Source organism: Pungitius pungitius, chromosome 13 (assembly GCF_949316345.1).
Source record: "Pungitius pungitius chromosome 13, fPunPun2.1, whole genome shotgun sequence".
Taxonomy (NCBI): Eukaryota; Metazoa; Chordata; class Actinopteri; order Perciformes; family Gasterosteidae; genus Pungitius; species Pungitius pungitius.
This window is the reverse complement of record NC_084912.1, coordinates 12478420-12504720: the sequence shown is the minus strand read 5'-3', so window position 1 is coordinate 12504720 and position 26301 is coordinate 12478420. Positions and strand designations below refer to the sequence as shown.

At 48.2% G+C, this 26301-nt stretch overlaps 1 protein-coding gene across 1 annotated transcript; it reads right to left on the bottom strand.

Annotated features, from left to right (window-relative positions):
- Positions 1 to 82: 82 nt before the first annotated feature.
- jag1b (jagged canonical Notch ligand 1b) lies at positions 83 to 23935 on the bottom strand. The gene is made up of 26 exons (XM_037465592.2): positions 23563 to 23935; positions 22968 to 23273; positions 17271 to 17322; positions 14854 to 15111; positions 14343 to 14403; positions 12244 to 12374; positions 12030 to 12149; positions 10872 to 10985; positions 10680 to 10793; positions 10486 to 10599; positions 10035 to 10081; positions 9418 to 9591; positions 8918 to 9068; positions 7941 to 8105; positions 7732 to 7845; positions 7482 to 7595; positions 7214 to 7327; positions 6693 to 6809; positions 5995 to 6022; positions 5592 to 5677; positions 4636 to 4749; positions 4439 to 4548; positions 3518 to 3757; positions 2797 to 2928; positions 2400 to 2541; positions 83 to 1858 (listed from the first exon to the last, which is right to left on the bottom strand). Exons 1-26 carry the CDS (start codon positions 23767 to 23769, stop codon positions 1383 to 1385), a joined length of 3801 nt encoding a protein of 1266 aa, XP_037321489.2. The 5' UTR covers positions 23770 to 23935; the 3' UTR covers positions 83 to 1382.
- Between the last annotated feature and the right edge of the window lie 2366 nt (positions 23936 to 26301).

The following is a 26301-nucleotide window of genomic DNA, read 5'->3' as shown; positions in this document are numbered from 1 at the left end:
CTCAATGAGTCCATGATGTGCTGCACGAGAAACCTGCGACATGTTTGACTTGATGCATCACAGATTGACGCTTCACTCGCTCCCCAGAACAAAGGCAACTTTAATTCTTTTCATACAAAATATTTAATAAATATGACTTTCAAAAATATATTGCCAGATCAACACAATTCTCAAGTTCATAAGAGTCAAAAGTAGAACAAAATGTTGCCATGATCTCAAAGATGAAACAAATGAGATAAAACATGTTTGTCTTTAAGAGCCTTGTTTTTAAAAAGGAAATTAATTTTGCAGAGAAACAAAGCAGATTCTTGCAGAGCAAGGCAGTGTATTCCATCCGATCCTCAAGTACTCCACATCTAGCTTGCATCACGCTGACTAAAGCACGTGGGAATTTTGGCGTCATATGGTTGCGACTTGTTGCTGGATTCTGACTCCTCTTAAAAGGTACGTCAGTGCGTCCAACTGCAGCCGCTGAAGTCTTTAGCCACCAGCAGCAAGCAATATGTCTGCCACCAAGTCAGTGCCATGCTTCTTTAGCTGCCCTGACCACACTTGCCTTCAAATCAAGGTCCTGGCAACAATTAATGAAATGTCAAATGTGTGGAACAACAAAAAAAAGTGTTTCAGGCCAAAAGTGCCCATCCTTTGTCTTCTTTGAATTTGGCTTGTAGAATGCTTTGAAATATTAAGTCATTGAAAGAAATGTTTTGCTTCCACGGCTATCAAAACCTTCAAACTAGACAGAACATATAAATAAAAAGGAATGATATCTTAAGGCTCTTGATTATTAAGTTAATAAATCAAATATACACAATGATTAATAAAAAAATTTACATATCTACACGTTCTAAATTGACATAAATTCTTCATATTGGCAGCAACTGCTGTCATTGAAACCTCCCCCCTCCCCCCTGGAAAATAAAAAATAAATAATAAAGTTGATCTTTTTTCTCATTTGACAGTTGCTGAAGTCTAAAGCTGAAAAGGCACTTTCTCCAAACAGAACTAGAAAGCATTCAAACACATACTAAAAAATAATTAGCTCTAGCGCTGAACATGTTGGGTAGTTTTAGTCATTGTACAACAATTACACCAGGAGCCCTTTCCACGTGTCCACTAAAAAGAAATGAAATGAAATGCAGGACACTTTTGCGACTAGTTCTACAGTGAAATGTATACCAGTGCCTATTGTTTCCAGCCAACCAAAGCAACCGTCACTGCCAGTGTGAGCCAGCTTGTCAAAACTTAAATTAACACGGGGAATATCGGGAAAATACTGTGGGGTCACGACTGACACGACTACACATGCCGAAGCTCCCCGTGTCACCCACCACCGGGGTGTGGAGGCATCAGGCTTGGTTGCACAGCAACACAGCTGTCTGCTATACAATATAGTCCATCCTGTTGATGCTGTTGGCCGTCTCCAAGTCTCTGTTGTCCTGTTTATTAGTCCAATTGGGGTGTTTGGATGTGGAGTTGGGATTGGAGACGGGCGTCTTCTCGTCCCTCTCCACCAGTGTGTACGCTGGCTGCTTGGCGAAGCGGCCCTTCTGCAGGTGCCTCTCCTTGTCGTCCTCATCCCCCTCGGGATGATTTGTCCTTATTTTGGCAATGATGGAGTTCTTGTTTTCGTAGTCTTTGATGGTCACCGCGAGGCCCACGTGCTTCTCTATAGGGTTTTTGATCTGGTTGAGCTGCTCCCGCACGTTGTTGGTCGTGTTGTCTTCGGGGCTGGGGGCCGAGGTCCCGTTGTGGTTGCTCTGTTTCCGCCGGCGGCGCATGCACCACAGAAGGATGGAGACCAGCACGAGGACCCAGATGACTATGAAGATGGAGCTGAGGAGGGGCACTAGGTAGTCTGACGAGAGAAAATAACACGTTCACAGGTTATATACACACACACACACACACACACACACACACACAAATAAAAACAATATCAAAGTGAATATTCTATCACTAGGTCAAGCTTGCTGATGGATTAGCAGGCTTTTGCCAGGGCACTCCGACCTCTGACACCTGGACCAGGGCGGCGGCAGCTTTTATTTGGCCGCGCCGGCAGTCTGCTGTCACCGTGGTGATGAATGGCGGACACATGCAGGAGTCTTACTAGGAGTCCAGCCAGTCGCAGTACGAGCCAATCTGAAGCCAGGTAGCCAAGCAGATCTGTTTTTTCCATCCTGGCTAAAGTCTGTTTAAGCTCCATTACAAACGACATGCGATGGCAGACCTGGGCCGGAGTTTTGTTTTTTTACACAGGCATGTCTCTGCGTTGCTGTCATTTTCAGGGCTTGGCTCTATCTAATCTCTTCAAAAAAAAATAAACAGAATCCTCCCAACCACAGTGAGTAATTATGGGAAACTTCACAGGCAACAAACATTCTGAAAGCAGTTCATACCGGTTTTGCTGGAGCTTGGCACGCGCACTTCCACGATGGCGGCGATGATGGTGTTGTTCCCGTTGCGTTTGCTAACCAGGTCGATTATTCTGTCTGTGATCTCTTTGACTGGGCTCCGGTCCAAACTGTGATCTTCTGTGGACTAGAAGAGCCAAGAACAAAAGGGAGTTTTGAAATCTGTTGGTTTAGGTTCAAGTTCTCCATCTTGTCTGCCATTAATCGTGTTTACTTTCTGGCTTCTGACACAAAACAACGGAGCCTTAATCCACCACACAGCCCACTGGAGCAGGTCTTAATGCCGCAGGCTATAAATCAAAGGGGATTCTTTTTCTTTTTGGGATGCATGAACGAAGGCAGACAGACACATGGCAGACTGGCAGTTGGAGGAGGTACTTACGATGCAGACGTGGATTTCATTGCTGGCTGAGAATGAGGGGTCACAGGTTATGGACACAGAGTGCTCGGAGGAGAAATTCTTCACCACGTACAGGCGTCTCAGCTGCTTACACACATCCTCCACAGTTAGGCTCTGGACAAGAGAGAGAGGGAATGATGTCAATGTGAACGCACACGGGAGAAAGGAGACAGCAAACAAGGAGAAATAGAAAGAGCTCGCCCTGCATTTCAGCGTGCGGTTCAGCGTGGCTGGGATCCACCTCGTTTAGATTAACGACCACAGGCTCATATGCTCGTCACAATCACCCGTCAAGCTAGTTAATCAAGCGGCGATGATCCCATGTGGCGACAGAGTCGCCAGTGGTCCCGTTAACTCAAATCCATATGATTCCGACATTAATCTCTCAGTGCGGTCGGGTTAAGGGGGGGATTGGTTGTGAATGCCCGATTCTGAGAAACACAAAACTTTGGTGCAGTCAACAAAAAAAAAAAACCTTAAATATCCCCACATTCTTTCCCCCATGGAACACATTAAAATACGTGACTGAATTACCAGAAATCCTTTTGCCAGGAGGGATAGTGGAGAACTTCGGAAAACCCGATCTTTCACAGTTCTCTGCTCCCATTCATTTAAGAGTCGTGGTGGTGGGGAGAGGCATGAAAAATGACCCGTAAAACCCTTTTAATTCAATCTCTCCCCCACTATTGCCTAGGTAACTCACTTGAGGCATGGTCTCCTTGTTGAAGGTGAAGGTGATGTTGGCCCAGCTGTTGTCCTGGTAAGTGGAGCCGGGGTGGCATTTGGTGGGACCTGGGGGAGGGTTGGAGCGCCAGCACTCTCCCAGGTCCACGCAGGGTTTCACAAAGCAGTGGCCCTCCCCGATGGGGACGCAGCTCTGGCCTGAAAGGCACCCACCTCGACCTTTGGCACCAAGATGGCAAGATGTAGGGCCACACCACATCTGGAGAGGAAAACATGACAGGGAAAACACTGTTAAATAATGTCAGACTTCTAAATCACTGAATAAACATGAGAAGATTAGGATGAAAGAGCTGAAGAAGGCCTCTTCGTTCAATATTGGGAACACCAGAGATTAAAATACGATAAGAAAACGTGCAATCATGGCACAAGGCTTCCAGTCAACTATAAAAGTGGTAAAGATGAATTTCTCTGTCAAGGGTTATGCTTCTGCCATCTACATAAAAAACACAAGGGCTCCTGTCAGCAAAAGCACATTAGAACCCACACAGTCTGATAGGGCAATGAGACCATGTTTAAAGCAGGTAACTAGTGCCTTACAGCCCTAGATCATTTGCACCTTATGATGCATTTTCTCCTGGTATCAGTGAGGTGCCATTGTTCATGTGCTGGTTAGACTGGCTTGATAATGAGGGCAGTACTTATCACCCACTGGGACTTCTGAGCTGCTGATTTCCCACAGTGTCATTGTGGCTCTGAATAGAATGTGACACTCCCGAGACGACAACTCCCTCGCTGCCTGACATCTACCTACGCAGCCTCAGAGCCGTTGACTGCTTATTGCACCGCAGAAATCCTCCCATTAGTAAACATTGTAGTTAGTTGGAAAAAATACTCCACTTTTCCTATTCCTACATTTGGTGGATAGAGTGTTTAAACAAACCTTTGTGCACAAAACGTTCCCATTCAAACACTGGCAGGTGTTGCAGTCTTCATCCCATTTGAGTCCGTCGGGGGTGACGTGGCCATTGACGGAGCAAGGCTTCCTCGTCACTGTAAAATACAGCCGCACTGTTAGAAATGTATATGGGACAAGGTATTTGTGATTTGGATTGGTTCAGAGTTGGTGAAGACCTCTACCTTCTTGACAGTGTGGTCCAGTCTTGTCTGCTGGACACAGGCAGCGATATCCGTTAATCTCATCGACACAAGATGAGCCCAACGCACATGGAGAGGACTGGCACTCATTAATATCTGTCCCAAAGGAGAAGAGCGAGAGGTAAGACATGGCTCCTTTTTGGAAAATAGAGAGCACAGCCAGACAGAAAAAATATATTGGGTTAAGCAGTTGGCATACAAATCTAATTCCAAGGCCAAATTTACTGGGGGTCATGTGTCATTTAAACAGTACGCACACACACACACACACACACACACACACACACACACACACACACACACACACACACACACACACACACACACACACACACACACACACACACACACACACACACACACACACACACACACACACACACACACACACACACACACACACACACACACACACACACACACACACACACACACACACACACACACACACACACACACACACACACACACACACACACACACACACACACACACAGCAGTTAATATAAAAAAATAAAAACAAAGCATGCTTTAAATCATCCTGGGTGCTTTGGCCCCATGCAGCTTTATTAAGAAGCAGCATCATTAGCAGGTATGCAGGAGCTAAAGGCTGGTCAACAGAACAAAGCGTTTGCAATGGGAAAGAATGTGGCCATCTGAAAGCCTTTAAGAGGGAAAACAATCTGTGTAATCAGTGTCAGAGAGCATTGCTGATTAGCTGCTGGCCTGCTAAGCCGGTTCCCCCCAGGGACAACAGCAGGGCCCGGCGGAGTGACACCGCCATGGCTCTGCCTGGCCTGCAGCCCAATGCAGATAATTGGCTGGCCAGCCCTTCCAGTTGGAGCGAGCGAGATGGTCCCGCGGCCCGGGCCTGCTCTTACTTATGGCTCACACATGCAGTCTCACACGTGGAATGGGAGGCGGGGGTCAATACTCACTGATGCGACAGTCCGGCCCGGCGAAGCCTGGGGCGCACTCGCAGCGGTACCAGTTATCGCCGTCCACGCAGGTTCCGCTGTTGTAGCTGTGGAGAGAAAAAAAATAAAAATGGGATGAGATGTCACGTTTGTGATGCCCTCGGGCTTGTTTTACCGACTGAGCCATCAACATGTGTCTGGCAATTGAGGCCAACGGACTAGCTCTCTCTATTTGGTACATTGATTAAATACGAGCAGTGCATGGCTTAACAAAAGAGTGCATCCCGGGAATGACAGAAAAAAGGGAGTATCCCTGCTTGTCAGCGTTGACAAGCGAAAGCCTGCAGGTGAGAAGCCACGTCGCAGGAGGGGAACCCTGTGCACGGCTCTAGTTTTACAGGAAATGTTTGGCCTGCACACTTACCATGGGTGGGGACTGCAGTCGTTGGTATCTGAGAGAGAAGGAAATAAAGGCATCGTTAGAGAGAAGAAGGTAATGAGTTTTGTTGTTATTTTTTGCTTCTCTGGAAAAATGCACGTCTGAGCTTGTGTGTGCGAGGGCGTGTTGGGCATGGCATCACGCACCGCCCAATCTGCTGCTCGATTAACAACGCGGAGGAAACAATAGTCAGCTCTCACACTCCAAAATCAGTTCCAGCTCCCACCCCCACCCTCCCATAACCACCCTGCCACAGACGACACCTCCACACGCAGATTCCCATCCCGGCTGTTTCGCCCTCCCTTACAAAAGTCTGGTGGGGGGTGGGGGATTCATGTTTTGAAGTGCATGCGTAAAAGGGCAGGGATCCCGGGGAAATGAAGGGCTGTAGAACAAGCAGACATGTCACTGTTTGGACAGGAATGCAACAACGAGAGGGCAGAGACGAGTGTGTGTTGGACGAGGGGGAGGGAAACATCTGTCTCCACTTTCTATAGCCTCCCCCCCCTCTCCTTTCTCCTCTCATGGCCAGCGGCAGCCAGAGAGGAGATGAAACAGAAAAAAAAGATGGGATGGGAGAGTCCAACATAATTCGATGCAGCACAAGGTAGCAGGAGATGTATCATCCTTAAATAGCAGTATCTGTCCATCTATATCCCATCCACAAATCAAGGAGCACTTACTCTGGGTGCATGTGGGACCCTCCCAGCCCTCCTTGCAGACGCAGGTAAACGACTCCCCCGTCACCACACAGGTACCTCCATTCTCACACGGGTTGGGAAGACAACTTGAGTTTTTTGCTGAAAGGTGAAGAAAAGTAGTTCTGTCAGTGAGTTTCTTCCACCAATTTTAAAAGAAACTGATCAATAAAAATCTGTGCTCTTAAACCGTAAAAACAGCTCAAGGAAACTAGTGTCAGTTTGGCTTTTCTCTTTAGTTTCCGTTTTCTCCAAGAGGAATCTGAATTCTTTGAAGTGCATTGTCAGTGCAATCAGGCGTTTTAAGCAGATGTCTGTCGGCACTCGCGGCAGAGGGAGAAAGGGGAAAGCAGCGAGACGGGAGGAACGTTGACAGAGTGAAAGGATAAAAACTGCTGTCCACCTCTCAGATCTGATTAATATCTCAGAGCTTTCCCACAAAACCTGTGTGTGTGTGTGTGTTTGTGTGTGCAGGTGAAACATTGAACCAAAGCGCTGTGACTCACCTATGTTGCACGTTGTCCCCTCCCACCCAGGGGAACACTTGCACTGAAAGGTGTCTACCTCGTCGTGACAGGCGCCGCCGTTGTTACATGTGACCTCATCGCACTGACTGTCGCCTGGAGGGAGCAATTCAAATCCACACTCTCATGAAAATGCATAAACACACGCACACACGCAAACTGCATTGAAGATTACAATTATAAGCACATACCATGAACCTGCAGAGACAGAATACACGGGTGTGGAAAAAGAAAGGAAAAGGCTTCTTACGGGAGTGGCACGTCTTTCCTTTCCAGCCGTTCTTGCATTCGCAAAAGAAATCAGTGACCAGGTCTCGACACGTTCCTCCGTTATGACAGGGGTTGGTGCTGCAGTCATCGATGTCTGGTGGAGACAAAGGATGGTTGTGTGATTTATGGGAGTAACATCAAACATCAAATATTTACTGTTAAAACACATGTTCATCCCACGAGGGACGTGTGGGTGTGTTCCGATTGGCGGGGCCAGCGGCACTACTCACTGATCTCGCAGTGGTCGCCCTCCCAACCGTCGCCGCAGATGCACTGGTAAACGCTGACTTTGTCAATGCAGGTGCCTCCATTGCGGCATGGGTTGCTCTCACAGTCGTTTATGTCTGTTTTTTGGTAAAAACAAAAGACAAACGTGAGATTGGGAGGATTTTTTGGGAGGCCTATCTGATAAATCCCAATCCGCTGCGTCTGATCTTACTCTCGTGGCAGTAGGTTCCTCTGAAGCCTTCTTTGCACTCGCAGCTGAACTGGCCTCCAGCCTGGCTCCTGCAGCGGCCGTGCGGTCCACACACATTCGACGAGATGTAGCGCTCTCCTCCCGGGGTGCTGTTGGAAGCCACTGCGACCGTGCAGCTGTCAATCACTGTGGAGGGAAAACAGTTTTAGAAACTGGAAAATTTGGCAATCCTGGATTGAACAAAACACTCACTTCCAGAAACTTGAGGAATGGAAATTTGTTTATAGCTAGCACTCATTCAATGAGAGCAAAGGTATGGTACGGGTAAGAAAAGAGTTGGCGAAACAAAATCCCCTTCCCCAGATAAAAATAAAATTACATATTTGTGTAAGAATGTGGGGGGAGAAAGAAGGATGGGAGAAACTGCGTTAAGCCGTTATGCTTTCATAAGCAATTCAGAGTGATCTTTTTCACTCTGCACTGAAATCCTTTTTTTCCCCCTCCCACCATGTCTGATCAGGTTAGAGGAGCAACGGGACAATTCTCCCTCTAATCACTTATTTCTTGCCAAGAGCAGAGAGAATCACAGTCTGGTATCGGACTCCGTGGTTGGTCCGCTCACTTAATTACACACAAAAATGTGCGCGTTCGTTGAGGGGGAAAGAAGAGGTAGCCCACCAAGTCATTACAGAGAACACACACAGTGCGATCAGCCTTGTGCCAGATTTTTCATGGAACTCAGGAGGGGAGAATCATTGGAAAAGATTTGCTTAGGAGATTGAGGGGGGGGGGGGCTTCATTCAGAGAGCTGCACTCAAAATCTGCTCAAAACTAAAATATAGGCATTGCACTGATGGGGAAAAAACATGGGTGTTCAGGCAAATGGTTTTGCTTTCATAAGCAATTTAGAGGGATTTTTTCACTCTGCAAATCACCTTTCAAAAAGGATTCCAGAAAAAACAACAAATGAGAAACTTTGTTATGAGGAAGAACGGTACCTTTACACGTGGTGATGCGACAGTGGTCTTTGAGATGAGAGCAGTTTTTGCCTTCGTAGTCCTCAGGGCAAGCGCAGAAGTAGTCTGTGGCCAGGTTGAAGCAGGCCGCACCGTTTTGACACGGGTTGGGGGAGCAGTAATCGATATCCAGCTAGAAATGCAACGGATTAAGAGAGAAGTGAACCTGACAGCATCCTCCCAACACACTGTGCCAGGAAACAACACTCTGAGGAAGGAGGGGGGGGACAAGGCGGAGACCTAGGAGCAGACTTCAGATTCTGGGCTTCAGCACTGAGGAATGTATCCGATTGTAGCCAGGAGCAGCTTCAACAAAGCACTCCCTTTTAAACAGTTTTTTTTTTTTTAAAGGACTGGAACAGCAGCGATTTAAGCGGGTGGGGCAGGAAAAACTTAGCAAAAAACCCAAAGACACAGCAACGCAAGCAGAAAGGCAGCCGGGGGTTGTGGTGGTAGTGGGTGTGGTCGCAGTAGTGTCTCACCTGGCAGAGATTTCCAGAGAAGCCCGCCAGGCACAGGCACTGGAAGCCGTTCACCTCGTCCTGACAGCGGCCGCCGTTCAGGCAAGGCCCGCTCGCACACTCGTCTACGTCCCTCTCGCAGTGCTCGCCGGCGAAGCCAGGGGGGCACGTGCAACGATAGCCGTTCACCAAGTCCTGAGACGGAAAGAAGCCGGGGGTCAGGTCTGATGAACGGGGTGGAGTCCAAACAATAACTGTCAAAGCGGAGAGCGGCATGGCGAGGGCGGCAGGGGGCGGGTCCACGCCAACCACACGGGGTCATCTTCCCAGCTCGGCAAATATTTCAACACACTTTCCTGGCACGGGTTCAACGCAATAATGTTTATGGTAATTCAATATAGTGTGGTGGAGGAACTGGTGCCTCCCTTAGAAACCCCTTTGAACCCACTCCCCTCAGATTTGATTTACAAGACAAATTCCACAACAATTCCAACATCGTTTGGGAGAGAACAGTTAACAGCAGCCATTTATGCGACCACGGTCAATGTCTCGAGCCTCGACAAGAAGAGACTATAAAATATAAAAAACAAAGCAGCCATGCCACATAAAGCTAGACGGGTTATTGACACAACGTGTACCTTGCAAGTTCCTCCATTCTGGCACTGGTCCTTGCAGTCGTTTACATCTGCACAGGAAAAGAAATATGAGGATTAATCCTAAACGGTTTGCATGAAGTCTTTAAAAACAAGCCGTGGCTTTTTGTTTCCCATGCTAGAGGCCTAATAAGAGCATCGTCAGGCTTAGAGAGCGACATAATGGTGGCTGCAGAATCCGTGAAACAGTATTGAGCAATCCCGAATGCTGCCAAGTGAAACTGGTCCTGGGATGGTTGCCCCAGTCACACACAGGGCAAATAATTTAGCAGATTTATTTACACAGGGTGGAGGGGGGGGGGAGGCGTCACTTCCAACTGTTTGCTTTACGCATTCATGCAACAGCTTTAATTTGTTCCGAATGAACAAGAATTCACTAAAGCAGCAGGAAAGAGACCGCTGTCTCCACAGCTGTCTCTGACAGTCTTCAACTCACCGATGTCGCAGTTCTGCCCCGTCCAACCGGGGACACACTCGCAGAAGTATCCACCAATCAGGTTGCGGCATGAATTGGCGTTGACGCAAGGCTTGCTGTCGCATTCGTTGGCATCTAGAGGGGGAGAGGTGGGGTTAGTTGCCTTTGCATTCGACAGGTGTCACGTGGTGGATAGCGGCGGCGGCGTGGCTCACCTATCAGACACGTCTTCCCTGACCACTGGGAAGGACAGTGACACTTGAAGCCGTTAACCAGATCCTGGCAGGTTCCTCCGTGATTGCAGGGGGTTGGAGAGCAGTCGTCAACATCTAATCAGAAGAATTTAATTCTGGTTACTCAACAGGATTCCTCTTTACGAGGGCACTGACAGAAGGGCGAAGTCTTACTGATGGTGCAGGAGGGGCCGCTCCAGCCCGCGGCACACTGGCATTCGTAGCCTTGGCTGGTTTCTGAACAGCTCCCCCCGTTGGAGCATGGGTTGGACAGACAGGCATGTTCCGCTAGAACGAGGGGGAATGTTTTCGTCACTGCATGAAAAGTAAAAATCCACGGCCTTTGTCGATGTGGTCTGACGTTGCAAACAAATCAAATGCAAAAATGCATCTCAGCTTCTGACTCTTAGCCGCACCCCTCTGCCTGGAGTTCAGCTTCCCTCAACTATCACCTACTCCTCTCCAAAAAGTGCCGTCAGAAACCCCAACCAATCTCACCCTCATTATCCAGCCGGCAGGCCCCACTACCAGGAGATCAGCTTTCATGCTAAGTTGACCTGACCAACGCACCGTGACTTCCCGGCATCATTCTGAGAGGCAGCACAAGATGAGAGACGAGTCGGAGGGGGAGGTCTCTGCGCAGGAGTTTCTCCTTTATGCAAAAGTTAAGGATGAGTGGATCTCAATTGAATGATTCACTCTGGGACTAGATTGTTGGAGGTGCTCAGTATGCCGTGGGGGGGGGGGGGGGGCGCTGCACTCTGGGGGCCTCCGTGTTACAGTAGATTGACGTATCCCCTGACCTTCTGTTACGGAGGGCACGGTTTCCTGACATCCCCGCAGTTAAGCTGTCAGCACCCCGCGAGGCGCAGATTTAATGAGGAAAAAAACCATCATCTCTGGTAAGTGTTTGCAGCAGCTGAACCTTACCACCACGCCCATCCGTCTCAAGTGCATGAGGAGCAGAGGGATGACAGGCCCCTGGAGATCAAACTGGTGGATTACCTGACTCGGGGGCCACTCATGCTGGAGTGGAAACACGATTATTGCCAAGTTACCACCTCCTCTGATTACAAACTCAAGGCACCTCTGACCTTTTGTCTGTAAGCTCAGGAAGCCCAGGGCCGACCCACTTACTATAACTCCGAGCATGACTTTGAGACCCCATGAGATTACACCTTGTTATTTTCATCGTCTAAAATTAAAATGTTGTTTGCCACTTGAATTTTAATAATACGAAAGCCAAGCACTTATCTGTAAAACCAGTGAGGTCCAGAAATCATTTTTGAAAAAAATAAACTTAAAAAAATAAATAATAAATCAGACACTCACCTCTCTCACAGTTGGCTCCAGAATAGCCCTCGGCACAGGTACACTGGTACTTGTCAGGCCCCGTGTTGATACACGTTCCACCATTCAGGCATGGCTGATGAGTTCCACAGTAGTTCAGATCTGCAAAAGTATTAAGTTTCACACAGCTTTAGCGTGTTATGTCACAGGTGGCTCCTACAATGACTGCAACTGAAACAAGAGATAACAAATTAACCTTTATCGCATAGATGGCCGCCCCAGTTGGTGTCACACAGGCACTGCCAGGGCTCTCCACATGTGCCATGTACACAGCCAGGGTGGGGGATGCACTTGTCACAGTACTGGCCCTGCCAGCCATACAGACACCTGCAAGACACACAGAGAGCCATGCAGTCAGCCTCAGAAGTGGGACATTCAAATACACATCAGCCCAAATGCACACACACACACGCCACAGCAATACATGCAGAACATTCAAGAAAACAATCCCAAAGAGGTCCGATAAGCCCTGTGGTAGCCAAGAAACGCTAATATCTTCCACATTCCTTCACAGGCAATACAGCAATAATCAGAGTTTAATTAACTAATCATTAGCATATGCACTAATGAAACAAAGAACCCCTATTGTTGGCCTCATAAACAACTCTGCTGCGTCTTAAAAGACCAAATTAATCTTAAGTAGCAGGGTGTTCATGCAACAGCTTTTAATCACTCGGGGACAGAACAGGACTATTTAGCATTTTACCGAGCACACCAAGTTCCAGCCCAAACGGGAACCTGTAGCACAGCTAACGCCAGACGCTGCCTTTAACAACACCCGGCCTGTGGCTTGGCAGCCCCCTTTCATGGACCAGTGTTTGGCCGCTGCGCCGCTGCTCATCCTGGTTCCCATGAGTCAGAAGTCCGGCTCGTGCCCCAAGGCGGAGGAGGGGGGGCGCCGTGACCGCTCAGAACGTCCAGGTCCATAATTACACTGATAACGCCGGCCGTTTCCTCCCGAGCGCCACAATCCAGCCGCACTTTTAAGGACGCTCTTTAGAAAGTGGCGACGCGGCGATGCAGTCGTTGCCTGCGCCAGGAAACCGCGGCTCTCTGGGGGGGGAGCGGGGCGCTGATTAGCCCCGGGGAACGGACGGGCTGTAAAAATAAACGCAGCACCAAAGTAAACCTCGGTCTGTGATTGAAGAGGCTATTCTTAAAAAGTGTGCTAATCCTCGCCATGAGAGCGATCAGGATACCAACTCATTTACGATTATTACCCAGCCAAATTAGTGTGGAATGCGACATAACACGTAAAGGTTTTAACCCCAGACATGAAAACCAACTGCTTTCAGAATCTGGTGCAGCGGTTTTCCACTAATCTTGGTCCACAGGTGCACGGTTACTACTTGATTGGAAAGACCTGTGGCCATTCCTCCAGACTTGAAGGAGCCATTGGGCAGCATTAGCTGTGGCCCTGCTGGCATCAAGGCAGGGCCAAGGAGGCTGCCCTAGCATGCAGCCAGTGTTTTGCGTGTGTGGCTGTTGTGCAACACCAGGCAACAAACCAACGCTGGGAACCTGCTCACTGACTGCAGCGGTGGTAAAGCTTGCTTGGAGAGTTTGTTGGCCGCGTGCATATAAACAGTTAATCCCAGAGCTTTAAACACGGCCACACCTGTGCAGGGACTGAAGCAATTCCATCTCTTGTTCTGCCAGTGGCCACACAGGCACTTAAAAAAAAAAAATGTAAAAAAAAGAAACCTGATGAAGTCGAAAGCTTGGGAAAAACAACAGCGCTGCGGCCCTGATCGGCCGTGTGCTTGAACTGCGGCCAAATCAGACAACTAGGAAAGTAACCCGTGCCTGAGGTGTGGGGAGAGTCGGGCAGCGCCGGGCCTCCTCCAGGATGAGGAGGAGATTCAACGGTCACTGCACACAATGCCCAAGCTCTGATATCCATCTGTGCCTGGCTTTTCCTCTGGCTGTGTGCATAAACAGCATTAGGAAGCCATTAGCTACGCAAACAATACACTTTGAGGCTCATCCGAACGTTCCATGCGATCAGGCCGATAACACTTCCCTCGTTAGAGGGGGAAACACGTTTTCAAACATGGAGTCTTGGCAGCGGAGCCTCTCCCGCTTCTCCAAGACTGGGAGCGTCGCTCCGAAGCTCCACCAGAGACTCCACGAGCTGCTCAGCCTGCAGCTCCGCTAAAGCTTCTGGCCCTGAGGTCCGACACCAGAAAACCCGAGCACATACAGCACCTCTGCGCGCACCGCGTTTGATTGACATTGTAAAAACGTCAGTAGCAGCACTGATAAACGGACTAAATAGGTCGTGCGGGCACTTACTTGCATTCACCGGGCTCCTTACACGATCCATGTTCAGTGCTGCAGCCTTGTCGACATATAGCTGGAGGAGGAAGAACAATGATCACTGCCCGGTAACTCCATTCACACGGGGTCCATTCCTTTTAGCACATCATGATTACAGCAATAAACAAACTAATTGCTGCCCAATATGACATTTGAGCGTGCGAGAGCCAAGACCGCTGTTGACAACTCGAGCCCTGCCATGTGAAACAAGACATTGACTACTGCAGATTTCCTGGTCATAAATGAAAAGCTTTATCTGAATGGAAAAATAAAAAAATAAATGCTGCGAGAATTCGGCAACAAAGCTTCCATTCAATTCAGAGCACGCAGCAGACGGCGTATCAGCATGAATCACAGATTACAGTTTTACAAGAGTCATTCGTCGTCAGATAAAATGGTGTGTCTCAAGCGGCTGCCTTGCTCATCTTTTCCGTTTTTTGGAGTGCCGTCATGCATCACTGCAGGCTGCCATTGCGTCAGGGCTCACCTGTGTTGCAGTCAGATCCGGACCAGCCTTCAAGACAGGTCTTGTTGCCGTTGTAGTCGCACGTGTAATGGCCGAAGAACTCATCCCTGGGCCGACAGAACTTGTTGCAGCCGAAGCCGTAATAGTGCTCGTCACAGCTGACCCGGATCTGGTACTCAAACTGGGCCACGGGGCCGTTGTGGGTCAGCTTCTGCCACTGTGGGCTGGGGTTGATCATGCCGGAATGAGACGCTTTCTCTATCAACCTCCCGTCTGCACCTAAAACAGACATTTTGACACGATCAACATAACACAACTTTGAATATTCTATCCAAAATTTGCACCGTAGCGTATTGCACATTTGGGATCATAAGGTTAGGGTTAGGTTGATCATAGAATTGATCAGAAATAGCTACATCTGTTTAAATAACAAAACAAGAGGAAGAAAAGTACAAGGAGGATGTGCAAAAAGAAGAAGGGCTGCCTGTAAGGAGCACTCTACTTTTTTTTCTCATGCTCAATCTCCAACTCTCTCTGGTTGGTTTCTGATTCTCAGGTTTACAGTTTGAGGACATTACTGGTCTCAGATGTGGCATTCAGAATCTGCTCAAGCGAGGACAGACCGCAGCAACCATAAATTACAGCACGAGGACACCGATGCCAGTCACTGCGGGGAAGTCTGCCAGGGTTTCATCAGCACCTCTTTCAAAACATAGTTTTATCCCAACAGCAGTCAAAACGAACTTGCGTCAACTCTTTTTCGCACACTTACAATCTCCATCTATCCTTCAGACGGGGAGCAAAGGCACAGCTGAGGTTGTGCAACACTAAAGAAGTAAAAAAAGAAAAACACATGGACCGTAACCCCAAAACAGACTTATTTTAATGGCAAACATGAAGAGGTCACGGCTCTGTCAAACAGGCCAGGGGTGACCTGGAGTCAAGGACTGTAATGAGCCACACACACACACACACACACACACACTTGGTGTTTCCCCATGGTTTAAAACTTCAGGGGGGTGGGTGTGGGGGTAAATAGTCTGCCAAAGTGAACCAGTTGGTTCGACCGGGGGGGGGGGGGGGTAATAGTCGCCCCCTTGTTATAGTCGTAGGGGAAACACTGACCCTACTTCATATCTAAATCTTGGATTTAGAGAATGAAAGTGATGTCAAAGCCGTTACTCACCACCCTCACATGAGCAGAGGTGGCTGACCGCTGGGTGAATCGCTCCTTAGTGTAGCATGACGCAATGTAATGAAGCAGGGGACAACCGGCTGTCATTTATTTACCGTGGTGTGTATGGGCGGGGGCTGGCATACTGAACTCACAGTGCCCGGTAACATTTCGCAGTGGTCTGGAATCCAAAACTCAAGCTGTGTTGCATTTCTCTACCAAATGCTGACCTGCAGTGTCAGGAATCGCACATCCTCACTACCTGCTGCCCGGCTCGGAGCCAAATACCCAAAACACACTACAGTCCACAGACGTCACACTCAAGAAAACATTTTTGATTGGGCTCAAGACAAATGAGGTCGGGAGATTTGAAATGGCGATTGGGAACCCGTTGGGGTATAAACACCAGTTGGGATAGTCACAACTGAGCAGTGCGCTGGCCTGGTGGGGCTCAGAGGGGCTTAACCAGCTTTGCCTGTGTACATTCAGGGGGCTTTTCACACCGGTGCCCTAGTAGCTCTCTGGGAAGCGGCAAATATGGCAGAAAAGACCAAAACGTCACCTCGAACGAACGTTGCCGCCATTCCCAGCCGGCAGGAAGACAGACCGGCATTGGTCGGCGAGGGAAACCGAACCCGGCGACCAGCATGTTGACAACACGGCCTTCCCGAGGTCATGGCGGGAACACCCACAGACTGAGGCTTCCGCTCAGAGCTCAGCCTGCAGCTCACCTGCACCAGAGGTAACTGTAACCTGCGGGCAGCACTGCTCAGAGGCCTTGGTCGCCCCCTCCCTCCCCCCCTCCCGCATTGTGCCTGCAGGGCGGCCGGATGAACTCTTGGTTTCACGCTTCAGCGACCGTGAGACAGACCTCGACCCTGGCTGGCAGCACCTGCCATCAGTCATCGGTTAAATGAAAACATTTTCACGAGGGGGGGGGGGGGGGCATGAGACTCTTCCCCCACCTTTCCTTCACTCTGTCTGCAATCCGCCTCCCCTCCCCCTGCCTGCTGCCCCCTCCTTCTCCCCCCGGCCCCCTCGCTTCCCTGTCCTGCTCTCCCGCCTCACAGGCACCTGTCAACACACTGTCTTAACACAGACACACACGCACACCCAGTGGACCATGTGGAAGAGGGCAGGGGGTTCGGGAAGAATAAACTTCCTTTTCTGACCTTCAACACGACTCCTCCCAGACGTTGCCTCGAGGCAGGAAGAAAAGAGAGGAAGGCAAGATGGAGATGCCAGACAAGGACAAAATACTCACCACTGGTATCATTATTTGAGTCCAAGGCTTCCACTATCAAAGTGTAGGACCTCTGAGGAAGAAAAAAAAAGGAAGCGATACAAGGTATGTTAGTCAAGAGCAGGATCATGGAGCAATAACTATCAAACAAAACTATACACATTACCATTCAATGCCAAATATTTCATCCTATGTACTGTGCAGAGAACCAACAGTTAAAAAAGGCCAATACGAGCCTATTCTCCTATGACATCACATTATGACTTTAAAGTCCTAAAAGTCAGGTAGTCCATTATGGGTGTGGGTTTAAATTGAAAAGGGATGAGCGCGTCTACCTTGATAAACATTTTGTTTAATACGTCAAGACAAAAGAAGAAATACATTCACAATATTCAGGGTTCTTACAACATTCTCCAGACAATTGATTTCAGTCTCCCTCTCATTAAGAAACAGCAGAAGCGAGGACAGAAGCTTTATTTTTTACTCATAACAATGGTCCTGTTGATCTGATTAAGAGAGGATAAGCTTGCGGTGGTGCAGTTCTCTGCATCTCAACGATTAGTAGCAGCGGTCTGGTCTAGCTGGACACCCACCCAGCAGGAGGGTGACTGATGCACCAAAAACAAGCCTGATGGCTGGATAAAGCATAAAAATACATTTAACACCAAAAGAGCATTTGGGAAAGGCTGCTTCAACCTGCAATACTTCAACAGTTTGTCTCTTAATGCGGTGCTGACAGAAGTGGATTAGAAAGCAAGCGGTCAGTTATACTTTGCAATGCATGTGTGACTTTCTATGTTACTTTATAAACCCCTGGCACCATATGGACTAAATAATAAAGAATCAAAAGGGCTTATAGGCATAATATGGAAAATGAAAAGTGCAGGTGAGGAATGGTGAGGCAAAAAGGCAGAGAGAGAGACTGAATGAGTTGCTACACTGGAGGGCCTGTCTAGATTTCAGCACTCCCGAAAACGCTTTGTCTGATTCAGGGTCGGTAGCGCTCACACCGATATCCGCTTACACGTGCGCGCTGCCCTGTGCCACAGTCCTGAGGGAGCGCACAATGTGTCTGCATCCACGCATGACAGAGTCAGAGAAAAAGTATGCAATCGGGAGAAAACTTGAATTCCCTCACATGGCTCAAGCGTCCACTCGGGGGGGGGGGGGGGGAGGCATCTCAGATTGGTGGCCCTCTTTGCTGCAACGGCCGCGTGGTAAACACAAACCGTCGCTGGAGGAAAACCCCCCTGCTCACTTTCTGGTGAAAGAGGAGGCGGTATATAACCATCACTCCGCAACAGTTTCTCATGGCTGTAACTTTTCTCTCTTTTTTGCCAGGGATCCAACTTTCCAGGAGTGTTTGACTGCAATCAGTGACGCAGTGCTCATCATCACAGCGTATCCAGACTCACAATTGGCCGCATTTGTGTGTGAGTGCGCAACTACACCCCAGGATCTGAGCACCCACATGCCTCTCGTCGTAGCATTTTGAAAATTTGTTGGGTTGGGGCAAATCCATTTGAGAACAACTCCCATGCATGCAAGACCGCCCCGTGGGCGTCGTGGTGAGCTCATCCTAAAAACGGGAATCGACACCTCTGAACCCACGCACACATTTAAGATTAGTCATTATTGCCACATTCAAATTGACGTAGTGACTGAAATGAATTTGGAAGAGAAGCAAAGTAGGATTTGTATCCAATTTAAAATCCCTTTAATGATCTCAAACAACCTGAGCTGTTCTAAACAGCATGTTATCAGTTCATTCTCAGTTGCTAGGGGCAACTGCACAACAAACGTACCGTGTCTACGACTGATGGGGCAGGGGCAGAATTATCACTTTGTGGTAGATTGTAGTCTACAGAAAAGGGCATTAAGTTTAATGAGTTACTAGTTTTTTTAGCTAGTAACTGCCTACAGGCACATCTGCAACAACATAACACACCCAGATCTTCTGCGATTTGGACTTGCCTCAACATGGAAGCTGTTGCAGCATCATCACCACAGAATGAGGATCAAACTTAATAAGACCAACGCACTAAAATAAAAAAAAACTAATAGCCAAGGCTAATGATTGCAATTTGTCTATTGTTCATAACAAGTAAACTACATCTGATGAGCCTCAGGCTTTGTACGTTCCAACATTATTGCCATCGTAGGTTGATCCAACAGGGAGCCTCGCTCTTATTGGGAGTTTTATTTCCAGACCAAATAACTGCTTCCAGGCAGTGAGACACTGCCTCACTCCTCATACACCAACACTCCATAACTCTTTGGCTGTTATCAGCTTGGAACCATCCGCCACTGCCAGGTTCCCTTTTCCCAGGCTCCCAGCTGACTCACAACTCCTCTTTGAACTACAGAGCGCGCAAACACACACAGACTCACATATATAACACACGTCCAAGTGCAATAAGTGTGGCCATATGTCTTATCTTTCACGGCCAAGCGGACAGTGTCCAACAGACGAGTAACATAGGCGATACAGATCATTCCAGTGGAATCACAAGGACTTGCCAAAGAACACTACTGAAGCCTCACAGTAGGGGAATTTTCCAGATACACGCACACACTTACAGGTCAGTCAACCTGCCCTCGGCTGCAAATGGATCCATCTGACGTACTATCAGAGGGGAAGTTTTTAACAGGAAAAAAAAAAGGTACGAATGCGGACACGGCCTGAGAGATTAGAATGGTCAGGGCCTTCACTCACTCAGCACACAGGACATGTAAAGAGTTCAGTCAAAGGGGCGTTGTCCTTCTGTATCAGTTTCCCTGAGTCAATCACTTCAATGGTATCAAACCGAGATCTAACCAGTGATTGGCACCGCTAGGTAGCACGCCCCTGTTAACCATAAAACACGAGGCTTAGTCATAAAAAGACAAGTGCTATAATCACCATCAAAGCCCCTGATGGACTGGGAGGGAGGGAGCGAAGGGATGTATTGTTTGGCAAGAGACTTCCATTATAACGGGAACCTCACCATTGGCCAACTGAAACTCCCTCGGAAGGCAAAGGAGTTCAGTGTTTCCCCTCGCTTTACAACTTCGGGAGGGGGCGGGTGGCAAAAAGTTCAGCCGAGGGGGGGGGGGGTTGAGTGTGGAACTGCAGTGTGTAGAAAAAGTAACGCAAAGAAAATTGATTTTTTTTTTTAATTGGACAGTTTTTCAGAGGGTCTAGGGTCACTTATCAGTTAGAGAACAAAATAGGGCAAAATGGAACTTTCTATGCAACAACTGTGATAAGAGCATCAGGCTTTAACATTACAGTGACAAAACATGGCAAAGTATGCCGACGGACAAAAAAATGTGAGAAAACATTTTCCCACTTTGACTCAAGTAATTTGCACTTAACTACCACGTAAGAGCAAATTATATAAAACAAACACATACAACCACCTCAGCTGCCGGCGGCACTTACCCTGAACGCTGAGCTCAGTGACACACCTGATTTCACTTCTCCGAACAACGACTTTCCAACCAACCACAGCAATGCCTACCCACATGAGATGAGTGAGAGAACCTGCCAGCATAGTCTTCAGTTTAAGACTGTAGACGGCCTATGATATTAAAAAACATAACTACATGACATTAGTGCAGAACTAAGACAACAGAGGATTGAGAAGACAGACAAGAGATTAGTCAAGAACGGAAATGGTTGGTAGGAGCAGACAAGTGCAATTTAACCTCTGAAGCATTCACCCGATCCACTAAAGAAAGCGCTCATCTTTGCTTGTATAGACAAATATGCTCAGGTGGACACAGGAGCAATAGCAGTTTGCCCGAGAGCCAACTTCACCACTGCTGAGTCTACTACAACTGCTTCCTGTTGCTTGCCCTGCGCCGGCATTACAGCTGCACTGCCACCATTATGCTCTGTAATCCTCACTGCAGTCACTGAGGGGACACCATTGTCCCCGCTTGATACACTGCGACGGCCCTGACTCCTCTGTGGAATAAAAGGACGATGCAGACATCAGGTGAATCCATACAGGCTCCTAAAAAATCGACGATGTGCTAACGTAAAGAGGTTCAGCCGACGGCATTCGGGGCTGTCGCCATACCTGATCTGACCCAAGCACATGTGTGTAGCCTCATTAAGTGCAGCAGTTGCTGTGGGTGGCAAGGTTAAAGCGATGAAATGCCTGGGGTGCAACCGAGCGTGACTTAAACAAAGCCCTTGGCCTGGACAAGAGGCCAACTTCATGCAGCTCACAAGAGAGGATGAAGGGGGGTGAAAAAAAAAAAAAAAAAGGTTTCATGAACTCGGGAGTACCCAACAACCCAAACTGCACCACGCCGCCATCTGTCCACAGCAGCCAATCAAATAAAGAGAAGGACAAAGAGTGATATCATACCTAACCTGACAATTGTTAATGTGCAGTGAAGTAAAGCACTTGAAGTGAAGGACGAGCGAAGCTAACGAGAGGCTGTTCTTTCTCTTAAAAGCTCCAAACTCCTGTTTTCTAAATCACATTGACTACACAGCATATCATTTCTACAAATTACACTGGACAAGGCACGTGGGCTGGCCCTTTTGGAACAAATTTCATCAAGTATGTCAGACAAGAAACGACTCACGCCAGGAGAGCCCGAAAACTTGAAATGGCACCAGGTTACATGTCAATGTCAACAGGTGCTGTTTTCAGGTAGGAAGGCTTTCAACCAGAAAGATGAAGCTAATCTGACTCACAGGGTTCGTGCCAAGTTAGTGTGGCCACATAAACAGAAACCGTTATCTTATGAGAAAAGAAATCAGATCTCAGGGCGAACATCCAAATGAACTGCCCCACAGGTAACATACAACCTACAAAGCAATCGCACGGTCATCCACTCATTTCCCTTGGAAATGTTAAGCCCTCGGAGTTGGAAATGACAACAAGAACTCGCATCCGTTTTGAGGTAAAAATAGGCCTTGATGTAATTGGACACACGCATACCAGCGGAGGGGTTGGCGGGCCAAGCTGTGGGGCCAGACAGTCTGTGTCTCTTCCTCCACTACATCGAAATGTGCTCCAGCACAGCGAATCATATCTCTCACAGAGCCACGACTCTCCCACAGTCCTGTCAGGCCCCATGTATTTACTCTGTGCAGAAGAGCTGACACTTGAGGAAACCAGAAGAAAAAAGGGGGTGGCGGGGTGTTTCACTCCGGAGTCCCTGGACAGACACGCGGGCAGCTCGGGAGGACACACCGGGGTCCACGCAGCTCACACGCCTCCCGATGTGATCAAGGGAAAAGCTCATAACTGATTTGTGATGGAGGGAGGAAAACCCCCCAAAAAAGAATGAAATAATGTAATGTTTTACGCAGTGAGGGCCATCAGGTAGCATTTAACTCAACCAAATGAATTCTTTAAAAACAAAAAAGGAGGGTTTCATATTGATCTAAATCGCGACGCCGTTCTAACACCATAAACACTATTTAGGTCAAACACGCGCAGGTCTGGGTCGAATGGAGAAAAATACATGCACCTGGTTAATTGGCGCAAATAATGAGTAGACGTGGGGGTCCCTCCTCAAAAGGATCATTCACAGAGAGCTAACTGCCCAAATATCCACTTTGCGTGGAGTGACAATGACTGGCAGGCACTAATTGCACATAACTGCCTTACAAACACCTTTTTTCCCCCTCTCTCTCTCTCTCTCAAAGAAGACTGGAGAGAAGCGGGGCATGATTTTTTTTGTTTTTGTTTAAATAGCTGTCCCACTCACCGGCCAGGCAAAGCTGAATGCCAAAACTATCCTGGATCTGTCATTCCGGACAGGGCTCTTGAAATAAAAGGTATTCCCTCCGAGGGCCGGCGTAGATCCCATTCCGAAGCTGCAGGGCCCCGCGGCAGAGACCCTCGACTGGTATTCCTTCAGGCAAACTTTGAAAAACGTATCGCACTCGTCCCGCGTGCACTTCCTATCCGCCGCGTTGCGCGGGCCGTCGCAGCACGCGCCGCTCAGCAGCTCTCCGTTCGCATTGTGCATCGACAGGATCTGCAGCTCGAATTGTCCCGATCCCTCGGACACCTGTGGAGGACAGAAAGGGGGTGAATGCACAACGGAGGACTTTGGAACCTCGTGCGAGACACATACACGTACAACGATACCAAGTTATATTCTGCCGTTGCACCAAAGTTATGTTGTGCCGTTGCACTTTTGCACGAGGACGCGTAACGCGTTAGCATTAGCGCGCGCACGTAGAAGGCGACAGTCGCGCAATCAAAGCACATCAAAACAGCTGAACCGGGTGACCCCCCGTCCGCTGTCGCTGCCCCTCTTCCCCCCCCCCCCTCCCTCCCTAAAGTAATCCACGTACCTTCGCCAGAAAGCAGAGCAGGAAGGCAGCGACCACTGAGCCCCGTCTCAGAATCATGCCTCCGGACCGCTGTTGCCCCTCGCTCGTTACTGGTCGTCTGGCCGACACACGGCACCAGAGCTCTGCTCGGATTGAAACATGCACGAGTAGGGGGGTGTGGGGGCGGGGGGGCTCCTTGGTCAGCGGAGCGCACGCTTCCCGATGCATAGACACACTTCTGCTCCAGAAAGTCCCGCGGGCGTCTGCTCTTTCGCGGTATCCGACAGTTTCCCCGTGCTTGAAGAAAGTTTTACAGAGCGGACCACGCGGCAGCCGAGCCCACTGCTGACTGACTGACTGAGTGACTGAGTGCTGGCCGGAGCTGGAGCTGGATACACAAGTTCAACGGAGGGGGGGAGTGTCTCCATATTCATGAGCAGGGCACCGTGGTCCCGCCCCTTCCCCGGTTACGCGGATAGTGATGCGCTCCAAAAACGGGACCGTAGGACACTCTTTGGCATTCATGTGGCAGAGTTAAATTGGAATATAAACCGTGTCATCTTTTCAAATTGGTAATAATAACTCATGACGACCACAAACTTCAACATAACTGAATTAAATTATAAGAAAAGACATTTGTACTCAATTCAGCACAATTTCCCTTTCATTTAGCTCAGCAGGGTTCATATCAGATGGGTAGAACGAGTTTATCTGGTCTCATTCTCTACGTTTGTGTTATTAGGCAACATGGTGGTATATCATGTAGATGGCAACATGATCGTGCAGCGCATCAAGGCCTGTGGGCTAAGTCAAGGGCATTTGTTTCTACGGTATGTCAGACATCTTTCCTCATTGGGATGCAAACCTTGGGAAAAGAGCACTACATTTAATAGCGGGAAAAAAACTCAATATCGGCACACTTTTAGCATTTCAAAATGTTATAAATAAATAACAGACATTGTTGGAATATGAATAAACTCTGAATGTGAACAAAGCGCTGTTATCAGGAGTGCACACAACAGTGCCCCAGAGTGGCAGACCTGTAGCTTTATGCCTGAGGAGTGTCACACATTCTAAATCTGTTGCATTCTAAGGTCGTTTCAAACAATTAGACTGCAGTTTACGGCCAAACCTAATGCCAGGATGGACATCAGTCTGAATAAACCCCCGCTGGCCAGATACTTAGAACTAAACTGAGAGAAATGGACTGATGGACTGTTGAAAGATATTATTTACAGGGTATCCTTTCGGTGTCAAAGGGCAATTGCGGCGGGGTGTACCTCCAAAAAAAGGTAATCTGTGAACTGGATCAGTGAGTACAAACACACACACACACACACACACATTCATATGAGAGGATGGGAACCTCCTCTGCCGCTGTGGTTAGTGATTTGTGTGGACCAATTACACAGGTCATGCAATGGGTCACAATCAAGGAACCACAGTTGGGAACTGTGGCATTGCAGAGAACCATATCAATCAGTAACTATGTCATGTTTCACCATCACACTTTATAGCTGTTTATGTCCCCTGAATGTGTTTGGACCTGATAAGAAGACATTTTTCTCTTGATTTTTGTTAGAAACCGTACAAGTCATAAAGGTCTCGTCCATTGTTTTCACCAAAGCAGCAAAGCACAAAGCTTATCTTGACTTTAGATGGCTTAGCAAGATGTGTACGGTAGCTTCTGCAAGGATAGCTCCGAATGTCCTTCAGTTCTTATCTTGAAAACACCTCGTTTTGTAGTAGTTGTGGTAGTAATAGTAGTAGTAGGTGTAAATTTCATTTATATTCAGAGACGAAAGCCTCTAAGCCTCATTTCCGCCACCTTAAATCACTGCTATCCATATTCAAATGTCACGTTTCCTGTGGTTCAACCTCAAGATGAAAGGTAAGGCTTCCTCCCCGCCCGACTCAGTTGCTGAACTGATGGACATCTCAGGTTACAGGTCTTATTGAAATGCTCTCTCAGGGTAATTAGGGTTAATTGGAGAAGTTTTTTTTTTACCCTTGGGAGCTTTTTTTCCCTTTCCTCCACAGCAAAAGCAGAAATTGAGTCTAGAGATTGTGGATGGTTTTGGGTGGGGGGGGGGGGGGGTCCTGCCCCCATGACCTGCCCAGAGGTAATGCTTGTATTGGGATGATGACAGGGGTCGGGGGAGAGCGGCGGAGGTGCTGAATATCAATAAAAGGGCCGTTTATAATATAATATATAATCCAATCAGAAAGAAAAATATATTTTTGACAACCACTTTCACTGAGAGAAAATGTCTAATCTGGCCTTGAGTTTAGCACCACAGAATAAACCAATAAAGTTGTTTTCTGTGTTTACAAAATGTAAAAAAACTTTAAAATAGGTCTCATATAGGTAAATATGAGACCTATTTTAGCGACAGCTGAAGAAGCAGCGCTCCTTGCTTGATCCTTTCAGTTTGCCCGTCTATCATCTACTTGGTATCCAAGCAGCATGTTCACTGTTCCCTGTAATCATGGTCTGTAGTCCTCATGGAGCACAGACAGGGTTTCTCCTCTGAGGCCATGGTGCTAATCTCCTGCAGCCTTAACGTGATTATGGTAATGATCACACAAATGACCCCTGGGCTTTGGGGGGATCCGTAGTTCACACATCCTCACACAGCATCTGCACAGGCCGTGTGACTCCACTGGCCCGCATACGTACGAGACCACCAGACTGAGCCAGTCCTGGTGGCCCGTCCCCGTTCTTCTGTCCTCGCTGGGCTTCGAAGACAAATAAATTCC

Bases quoted from the DNA above. Each gene is read 5' to 3' on its own strand.
- jag1b (XM_037465592.2), bottom strand. From the start codon at position 23,769: ATGCATCGGGAAGCGTGCGCTCCGCTGACCAAGGAGCCCCCCCGCCCC. The intron at 14,404-14,853 runs GTGAGCCCTGAC...TTCCTCCTCCAG, and splicing joins CGGATCTGACTGCAACACAG to CTATATGTCGACAAGGCTGC. The intron at 8,106-8,917 runs GTACCGTTCTTC...TTCCCTCCACAG, and splicing joins TCGCATCACCACGTGTAAAG to TGATTGACAGCTGCACGGTC.